The 10,180-nt window shown below is 46.2% G+C and overlaps 1 protein-coding gene across 1 annotated transcript in view; it reads left to right on the top strand.

Annotated features, from left to right (window-relative positions):
* LOC106813969 (F-box only protein 3-like) overlaps positions 1-10,180 on the top strand; it is a 66,200-nt gene that overhangs the window by 17,901 nt on the left and 38,119 nt on the right. Inside the window, exons 6-9 of the mRNA XM_014818225.1 lie at positions 2,303-2,430; positions 3,408-3,492; positions 3,839-3,961; positions 4,723-4,838. Coding sequence (XP_014673711.1) covers positions 2,303-2,430; positions 3,408-3,492; positions 3,839-3,961; positions 4,723-4,838 — 452 coding nt within the window. The remainder of the gene's footprint in view (positions 1-2,302; positions 2,431-3,407; positions 3,493-3,838; positions 3,962-4,722; positions 4,839-10,180) is intronic.

Genomic DNA, 10,180 nt, shown 5'->3' with positions numbered 1-10,180 from the left:
CATTAGTGATACTAACACCTCTCAACGCACAGTGACAGTAGAGACCTGATCTATGTACATCTAATACAAGTCAACATGATACCGAATACATAAGTCAACAAGCGATCCACCATGTTGCCTCTTGATGTATCGTCCTCTATCATAGGCTTTTAGTGATGGAGACCTGATGCATGGTTAGTAGGCATTTGTCTTGACGATCGCATCCTTAGTCCGATAATCGTGATTGCAACCATAGTTTGTAATCACCGCGTCGAGCTGTAGCACGGTGGACGGGCGAAAGGAGTGGCCAGGCTATTTGATCGAGTTGTTATTGTTTCTTTGAGCAGGAGCTCCAGACTTGACAACTGTTAGAGTCGACAAGCTTTGTGCTATAGTACTGTCGCCCGTAGCAATGAGTTCTCCGCTTCATGCTTTGCATGTCTTGGAATATCCATCACTTTCGTCTACACAGAGAATTTGTAGTGTTCTCGCATAAATGTGGTTCAGGACTTTGCTAGGGCTGTCTTGTCAATCAAGCATTCGATATTCGACTTTTTTACCTAGCTTAGACGATCTTTTAACCGACGCAACTCCATTGAATGTCAGCAACTTGAAGCTGGCCTTGACTGTTTACGCTAAAAGGCACTGCTCCGCGAGCTCAATTACGGTTCTATGGTGTAAAGCAGTTTAAAGGTCATTCCATGGTAAAGAGCCAGTGTGTGGCTGATGGTGTATTTTGTGTTAGACTGTAATTGCCGCCAAGCCGTCAGTATTCAGGCATGTTGGACAAGGATCAGCGTTAGTGCAAAGCAGGAATAGCAGGGGAAATGAGCGAGTCGGGCCCTGGTAGTGGAGTTCCTGGTCTAATTGTATGACTATACATCTTCTTGTCCTAGGTCAAAGCGTCCTTACCGCAGGAAGAGGAGCATTTCGTACTTCAATTTCTTCATTGTAAAACGTTTCACATGAACTGAAGAATGATGTTTGGCTAAAGCCGGTAAACTCTCCATGGCTGCGAGAATGCCAGGAATGTGGGACACTGTCGAAGACTTTCTTAAATAATCAATTGTCGGCACGCCCATTCCTAAGTTCCTCTTGAGCTTTTTTTTGGACTCATGCATGATCAATCATGTTACTCGATAGAAGTTATCATTGGCATCCGCTGCTAGACGGACTCGTCTACAGCCTTTCCTGACTATTTGTGAGGATTGCACGCTCCTTCTGTACAGTGATTGTAGAGCCGGCTTGTGCTGATTATGCAGGGCAGTGAGAATCTTCGAGTAGGCTGGTAGGCAGGCAAAGAGATTGGTCTGATAGTTCTACAGAGTTCTTAATTTCCTGCGCTTTTGAAGAAGCAAAGTGATTCTGATGTCAACCATCTTAGGGCTAATTCGCTTGGAATATCCGCTTGATTGATCGTCATTTTAAAGGCCCTGGTTATTTGTTTATGGAGGCTACTTAAATGCGTAATCCAAGAAGTTTAGGGCCACTTGGTTCTGGGGCCAGGAACTTGGCCAAGTTGTGGGTTCTGCTATTGAATGGGCACTGCGTACCTCCACACCATTGGTACTGCAGTCCCATACATGCGCATATGCTCACATATCTAGGAAATGCTTCTCCTCCTTTGTTCTGATCCAATAGTGCGCTGGTATTGTGGTGTGTTCCCAACTTCCTATGCAGGTATTCTCACTGGCCAGAAAAGCGAGGTCGGCTCTTAGAGAGAGAGGTTCATTGAATGTTGGCTTTGCTGCTCGTTGAGATGTTCCGGTAGACGATTTTTTGTGCATCTTATGAAAGAGCCTGTATTGATAGTAGCTGTGCTACACATCTGCTTAGTAATCCTCACTCACTCGTGAGCCTTTTGCTCTAGTAGCTTTCACCTTAATTGATCTTAGTTTTAGGAGCTCGCAATACTGGGTGCTCATTCTTCTACAACCTTCGGCTCTATGCAAAATGTCTCCTGCGCCATTGGTATGATGTCACTTGCTTTGTTGATGACTGACTTCTTTTTTGTATCGCTTAATGGATGGGAGAGGTCCCTTATCAGGCGATGGTTTTACAATTTTGTTCTGATCTCTTTCGTTTCCCTATGTTGGGTTCCGCTTTGTGGGCACATTTGTGACTCTCTCTCTCTTTTGTGCTCTCAGCAATAACAACACACAGTTCCGCGTACATTAAATTCCATTGATTTCTTGGAATAAGTTTAAGATGGTAATCTTTGATGATAATTGGTGAGGGCTCGAATTTGCAAGCTTTGAATAATTGTCCGCGTATTGCCTTTGTTGAGATGACACCTTTTTCATGCTTCTGTGTTGATCCGCAGGGGAGATTGCCTGAGTTCTTACAGGGGACGCTTAGTAGAGATTCGATCTTCCATATCCACACTTACTGATTCACCTTCAAGGTATCCGTATGCTTGCGTGTTGTGTCAGGCCTCGGGCTCTGGGGGTTGTAAGTCTTTGGTTCGATTCAGAGTTTGTTCGATCATTATTTGCTTTCGGCAGCTGCCATTAACATTGCTCGAGGCTCATGTCGCTGGCATTTCTTGATTCTTAATAATGCCACCTCTCTGTATTAACCAGAGTATTGAGGAGTTGGTGCTGCGGAAATGTTTGGATTCCTGCCTCGCGATAGACAGAACGTTGTAGTGTCAGCCTATCATTAATACTCTGACCCCGCTCGATTAAGTGTTTTCTCATTGGTGAAATATATATGAGCAATCTCATCCTTTATGATCCTTTTGCCCTACTGGTATCTGTTTTTCTGCTGGTTATTTCGTGCGTATGGTGGTCTCGCTTGGCGTAGGTACTGTGCTCTCCGAGTGAATCTATTATGTTAATTTATCTGTAATTATTATTATATAATATTATTATGCATCAGCAGGCGTGTGCACGCGTGACTGTGAGCGACTTCTGTGTTTGCTCCGTCTCTACGTCGATCAAACCAGAACGCACGCGATGTCAGCAACAATCCAGACTTCCAAATCCTCAAACATTTTCATTGTCTGTCTCCATTTACGCGTGTTTGTTAAAGTATTGTGATGACCGCTAGCGAAGCTGGGGAAGATTGTTTACACAGGCGACAGCAGTGAAAGCAGCGCATGCAACTAGTAATTAAATAAACATGCGCGGCATCAGCGACGACGTACTGCGAGGTAACGCCAGACTTTAAATTGTTCGCTGACGTTTTTGCTGAAACGTTAAACGCAGGCGCCTGTGAATCGACGAGCGACGATGTAGGTTTTATTGCTGTAGCGTGTGTATCTTGCTTCATTCGTGCATGCGTGAGCGGTGGCGGCGGCGCACGCACGCACCTGGGAGTGCGTAACCGACAGGTAAACACGGTGTGCCGTCAGCCGTCTCTCTCCCTCTCTCACCTGCTCACACCTGTACCGTCGACAATAACCTCTTCCCTACTTACCTCTACAGGTAAAAACTTTACAGACTGGCTGGGAAGTTATGCTGATGATCTCGAGAGGGATTTGTTCCCGGTTGTTGGTGGAGCGATTCTCAAGTAGGTGGAGATTTATCCGTGATATTTGTATATTTGTGACAGTTGTAGTCAATATGTGTGTGCAATCATAACATAAATATATTCACACACGGTCATGATATACCCTCTTAGCTCCCCATCAGTACCTCCTCTTCTCCCTCCCCCTCCTCCTCCACCTCCTTACCCACCTCCTTATGCTCTTCTGCATAATCCTTCTCCTCCTCCTCCTTCTCTTCCTCCTCCTCCCTCTCCTCGTTACCACCTCCTCATGCTCTTCAGCATTACCCTTCTCCTCCACACTCCGCCCCTCCCCCTCTCCCTCCTCTACACAGATTAATTTAGATTGTGTTGTTGTTGTTGTTGTTAGGTTTCCCTACGTCGATGATTGCGTGGAAACCACCGGTAGCTTCACAGTGAGAGTTGCTACGTGTTTCCTACCAGAACTCAGTTCCATCCACCCTCCTCATTTCTTCTTCACCTACAGAATAACGCAAGTCTACAAAATTAATACCAGTAGTGACGGTTTATTCCCGGTTGGCCTACTCCCATTTCGCCTACTCCCAATTTATCTACGCTCAAAATCTACCCCATTTCCATTTCGTCTACGATCGGTTTATTCACTAAATAATCATTTATAAATAATAAAATATGGTTTTGATTGGCATACATAGACTACAGGAACCAGAAGAAAATATAGGTACAAATAATGAGAACACAACTAGACAAAAATAGAAAATACAGTAGCATAAAAATGAAACAATGGGAGTAGGCCAAATGGAAATATTGCCGATTCTGAAAATAAACGAAATGGGAGTAGGCGAAATGGGACGTAGGCGAACTGGGAGTAGACCAACTGGGATGTTACTGTAGTGACATCCACCTGCCATGCCACAAACAATAACTACTGTAATGATATTTACCCGTATATGATATTATTTGATGTGGTACAATAATATTTATATAATACATCAATGTAGTTAAAACTATTCAAGGTGGCAGTTACAATGGTGCCGATGTAGGTTATTTTATTTTAGTTAGATCTTCATGATGAGTTTTGTTCAGTGGTGTTTTGCCAGATATTTTATGATGGTTGTCATTTTTAGTACATTTATCAGTAAATAATGCATATTTTACATCATAATGATGATGATGATGATATTATTATTATTCTTATTATTATTATCATTAGGTTTAATATTGTTATTCTGTTTATTATTATATGCTGTAATTAGTGCTAATAATCACTGGTAGGATGAGCATGAGGATAGATGCGCCTGTGTCGGAGATCTGTCGTCTTTACACGCGTCACTGGTTCATCACGGATGCTGACGGCAAGGAAGAGACTGTCACAGGACCAGGTGTCGTTGGTAAGTCATTGTGCCTCCCCTACCTCCTCCTCCTCCTTTATCCCGTGCTTCCTCTCTCGCCTCTCCTCCCCTACCTCCTCCTCCTCCTCTATCCCGTGCTTCCTCTCTCGCCCCTCCTCCCCTACCTCCTCCTCCTCCTCTCCTCTCTTGGCTGTCCTCTCTTCGCCCTCCTACCCTACCGTCATCCTACTCTCCTCCATCTTAATCCCCGTGCTTCCTCTCTCACCGTCCTCTCCCCGTTCCTCCCTCACTCCTCTATCCCGTGCTTCCCTCTCTCGCCTCTCCTCCGCCTACCTATCTCCTCCTCACTCTCCCTAATCCCCATGCTTCCTCACTCGCCCCTCCTCCCCTACCTCATCCTCCTCCTCTTCCTCTATCCCGTGCTTCCTCTCTTGCCTCTCCTCCTACCTTATCGCTCCTCCTCCCTCCTCACTCTATTCCCATGGCTTCCTCACTCGCACCTCTCCCCTACCTCATTCTCTTCTCACTCTTTCCTCTATCTCCGTGCTTCCTCTCTCGCTCTCCTCTCCCCTACCTTTCCTCTCTCCTCCTCCTCCTATCCCATGCTTCCTCTCCACGTCTCGCCCTCCTCCCCCTACCTTAGTCCTCCCTCCTTTCCTCTATCCCGTCTTCGCTTCTCTCCGCCCTCCTCCCGCTAATCCCCGTACCTATCCCCTCCTCCTCCTCCTCCCTCTATCCCATGGCTTCTCCGCGCCCCTGCCTACCCCTGACCTCATCCTCCTCCTCTTCTCTATCCCCGTGCTTCCCCTCTGCCTCTCCTGCCTCGTACTCCTCCTCACTCCCTACTCCTGTGCTTCCTCTCTCGCCCCTCCTCCCTTTCCTCCTCTTCCTCCTCCTCCTCCTCTATCCCGTGCTTCCTCTCTCACCCCTCCTCCCGTTACTCCTCCTCCTCTATCCCATGCTTTCTCTCTCACCCCCTTCCCTACTCCTCCTACCCGCCTTCATTCTTCTCCTGCATCCCCCAATCTTCTTCCACGCCCTCAGTCTTCTCCCTTCCCTTCTCTCCTCTCCTCCCTCTCTGCTCTCTCCTCCCTTCCTCAGTCCCTCCTCTATTCTCCCAGCCTTCTCCATTCTCTTCTCTCCTCTCCTTCCTCTCTGCTCTCTCCTCCCCTCCTCAGTCCCTCCTCCATTCTCCCAGCCTTCTCCCGTCAATTCTGCTTTGTCCACTATCCCTCATCCTTGCCCTCCTCTATCCTCCTTCCCTCGTGCAAGAGAACGATGAGAAATGAGAGAGAGGCGAGTGCGTCACTGTAACTCCTTTCCCTCTCCTCATGTATCTGCTCTCTTTCTCTATTCCTCCTGTCTCCTCGCTCTTCTCTCCTACTGCTCTGCTTCCTTCTCCGACTCCCAATCCTTCTCTGGCTCACGCTGTTCCTGTTTAACCGTCCCTTCACCCCTCCATCTCTTTCTGTCCCTCCTTCCCCTCTTTCCTCTGTTCAATCTCTGCCCTACATCTCCATTCCTCCTTCCCCCTCCCTCTCCACTCCTCCTTACCCTTCCTGCCCCACTCCCTCCGCCTGCTGTTTCTCACGCGTACCGTCATACTCTAGCTATACATGCAGAATATGTATTAAGTCTCTCTATATATAAACGTAGGGCGTTGTTGGCCCACGTGCCTAGTCCCACTTGTACTTTGTACACCCACTTCTGTGTGTGTGGGGGTGAGTGGCGCGCCGCGCCGTGCGTGTCGTGCTCGTGTGTTAATTGAGTGTGTGTGTGTGCGTGCGCTGCCGTCGTGCGTGCGTCGGCGTGCGGCGTGCGTGCGTCGCGTGCGTGGTCGGTGTGTGTGTGTGTGTGGTGTGTGTGTGTGTTGTGTGCTGTGATGTGTGCGCGCGGTGTGTGTATGTATGTGTGTTAAAATTACGTAAAATGGTTTCCTACGTGCGTGTCCGTTTACCTGCAGCAGATGGCCAGACATAATGGTTATGTTGATTATGATGTACGTTGAGCGCACATGCGTGAGTGAGCGCACACATGCGTGCTGATGATAACGGAAAGCCAGGAATCACAGTAAATGTTACATTTATTTAACGTCCGTGGAGGGAGTCGAGATTTGAACTGACTCGTGCTGCACTCTCCGCTAATAAATACTCATATAGGCAATCAGTGTCAGAATCCGGTCATATTGCTCTACCCACCTAACCACCTCCCCCCTTGCAGAGCCACTGGGTTGTTTGTAGATGTAAATGACAGACGTTACAGTGGCGTATCGAGAAAATGATGTAGAGGGGCGAAATGTACCATATTAGGGGACCGCGTACCGTAGGCACGTGATCGCTAGGGGGTTTGGGGGCATGCCCCCAGAAAGTTTTGAAATATTTAAGCCATTTTCCTGCATTCTGAGGCATACTGTGGGCTATATTCTGATTTCTGTTGACACTATCTCAACCCTATACTCAATCCTACAATTTAGAGTATTTAAAATACGTTACTATGTATTAAACACTATAGTATTAATACATGTATTAAAATAAGAATTGCAACACAAGATATAGCCTGATAAGTCCTTTAACATGTTTAATGACACTAAAAAGGAAACGCACTTGATCATGTTGATGATTAGCTACGATTGTTACACATGTCAGGGTGATGACAATTAGGCCTACTAATAATTGCTACTGAGATGTTCAGGTCAGGATTGTGTGTTCGGGACCTTAAGCGTCCCCCATGGGGTTTGCCAATAACAACTTTCGATGCTTCCTTCTGATGAAGATGTTGACCACCTTATCTATTTGCAAAGGGAGGTCCTTGTGGAGCAACAGAAGCAGTAGGGCGTTCAGTTAGACGTTACCCCTGAAGACCCCACTTGGGGTGCAAACGGCCTGCAAACGGGGGGGGGGGCGGCGTACGCCGGCTCCGCCCTAGGCTGGATACGCCACTGCGTTATGTAAACGCCGCAGTTCGTTTGAAGTGTCACTGAGCAATAGATACTGCGGTAAGCAGGAGCGTTTCTACGATAGACCAATATTGACACATATGGTGACAATTAAAGATAAACGCTTGGATATACCCGCACGTCAATAAGTGAGATCGGAAAGTCCAGCTATGCTATGTAGGTCACAGAAAAAAGGGGTCTAAAATGGCCGAGGCGCGCTTAGGAAAGTACATGATTAATGTAAACACTTGTGCGTTTTTAGTTTTTGCATTTACACAAACATTGAAAAATATCCCAAACGACCACAATCATATTGTAAATGTTTATGTAAACAGAAACGCACCTGTAAATTGAAATACGATGTTAGTGAAGATAATTATAGATCAAAAACTTAGAATAGTCCTATCCTATCCATGTTATAAAAGGGCAGTTTATACCCCCTCTTATCTGATCTCAATATGGCGGCGGGGACTTTCCGATATGGCTTATACGGCAGCCACTGTAATATAATTGAATTTCATTATCCATAACATAAGCGATCATCCATATAAATGAATAGAATTGTACGAGTGATAAGCGACAATAAACAATAGAACCCCCTCTTGTTAGCAGAACATGGCATCTTGAGTGACTGATTTTACAGCCACTACTGATGACGTCACAACACATCACGAAATGTTATGAAAATTGGAAGATCGATATTCTGGTTCTAGGAGGACTACCTAGTAGGGGCTAGTGCGCGCGTGTGTGTGGGGGGGGGGGTGCATATGTGCGTGTGTGTGGGTGTGCGTGTGGGGGGTGAGTTGCGGGTAGTGGGGGTGGGGTGGAGTTGTGGGTAGTGGGGGTGCGGGTGGAGATTGGATAGGATATGTAGCTAGAGGGGTGTGGGGTGTGATGGTGGGAGGTGTGAGGGGGTGAGGTGTGGGGGTGTGTGTGGTGGGGGGCGGGGGGGGAGGTTCTGGTAATACATTCTCAGGAGAATGTATTCTTGAAGATTTACGAGAATTGAACAAACTCCAGCCCCGCAATGACATGATGTATGATGTATCACTACTCTCACGCAGGCTGTGCAATGTGCGTTAATCACCTGTGTGTATGTTAAACATCATTAGCTTATCTTTATTTAGTACAATGAAGCGTGTTCCTTCTAGCGTGATTTAACCACAGCCCTTCAAAAAAGCGATTTCATAGTTGTTATTGGCAAATAGACAGCACTAAAAATTTCACTCTCGATTATTAAATTATGCCTTATTATCATTAGGAATATGTGAGTGCTGTGACGTCATCGGCGCCACGGTCATTACGCTGCGGCGAAGCAGTTGATATACCTGTTACTCCTCAGTACATCGCACCCGAACCTATTACATAGCAGCTTTATAATGCTATACCTGGCTGTAGTATCAAGCCATGTATGTGGGGGCTGTGCCTGAAATGTTTCTACTTTACCTTTGATAATTAGAGTTTATAGACGCACAGATCGTGAGAGCAGAGGCGGAGTATAATTATACCCGGTACACACTACAAATTTTACATGGTATTAAACTAGCGCGCGGCAAATTTTTGTAGTGTGTATACACGCTATCCCACTCCAAATAAGCGCTGGCCCGTTCCAATTTGACCCCGCAAATGAAGGAGGGTTAGGGCCCGAGGGCGCGATGTCACAAACAACATTAATCCTAACTTTAGTCTCAACATGAAAACCTTTATCGTAGACTGGACCTTACAATGCTGCACGCTATACACTATGAGTGATTAATTCATAACTTTACCACGTTTCTGGCAACGTTGTATAAGAAAACGTTAATGTCAAGACTAATGTTAAAACTATTTTTGTTTCTGACAGACTGGCACCAGCGCACTATAGAAGAACCATTGTTAGTTAATTGTCGCATACTTATGTTACAGATATATACATGGTCGCGTTGGTCGGTATAGACGGTTTAATCTAGTAAGAGTAGGATGAAGTAAGAGTGAATGAGCTTGAGTTTGAGAGTTTGAGAGTGGCCACATAGAGGCAACACGTTTATTTTACCGGCTAGTGTCATTGTTTATTCTATCACGGGATACATCATAGCCTGCCATACTGTGAGGATTTCTCATAGGTTATATATAGCCTCTTACATAGGTTAGCCTCCTACCTGCCCGTATAGATGTGTGACACGGTGGGTGTGTCCGACACTGCCAACATGAGATTCACCCTAAGTACTCATGACAACATTGAACAGCGATATGCTTGACATTAAGCAGAAATTATTAATAATAGCGAAACACTGTATACACGATATAGACACCATATCAGCCTCTGGCACCGCCTTGCTGCTAGTACTGCTGCTGCTGCTACTGCTACTACTGCTACTACTGCTGCTAGTACTGCTGCTGCTACTGCTGCTGCTGCTGCTGCTGCTGCTGCTGCTGCTGCTGCTGCTGCTACTACTGCTGCTACTAC

The sequence above is a fragment of the Priapulus caudatus genome, unplaced genomic scaffold (genome assembly GCF_000485595.1).
Source record: "Priapulus caudatus unplaced genomic scaffold, Priapulus_caudatus-5.0.1 Scaffold850, whole genome shotgun sequence".
Classification (NCBI taxonomy): Eukaryota; Metazoa; Priapulida; class Priapulimorpha; order Priapulimorphida; family Priapulidae; genus Priapulus; species Priapulus caudatus.
This window is presented reverse-complemented; position numbering and strand designations above follow the sequence as displayed.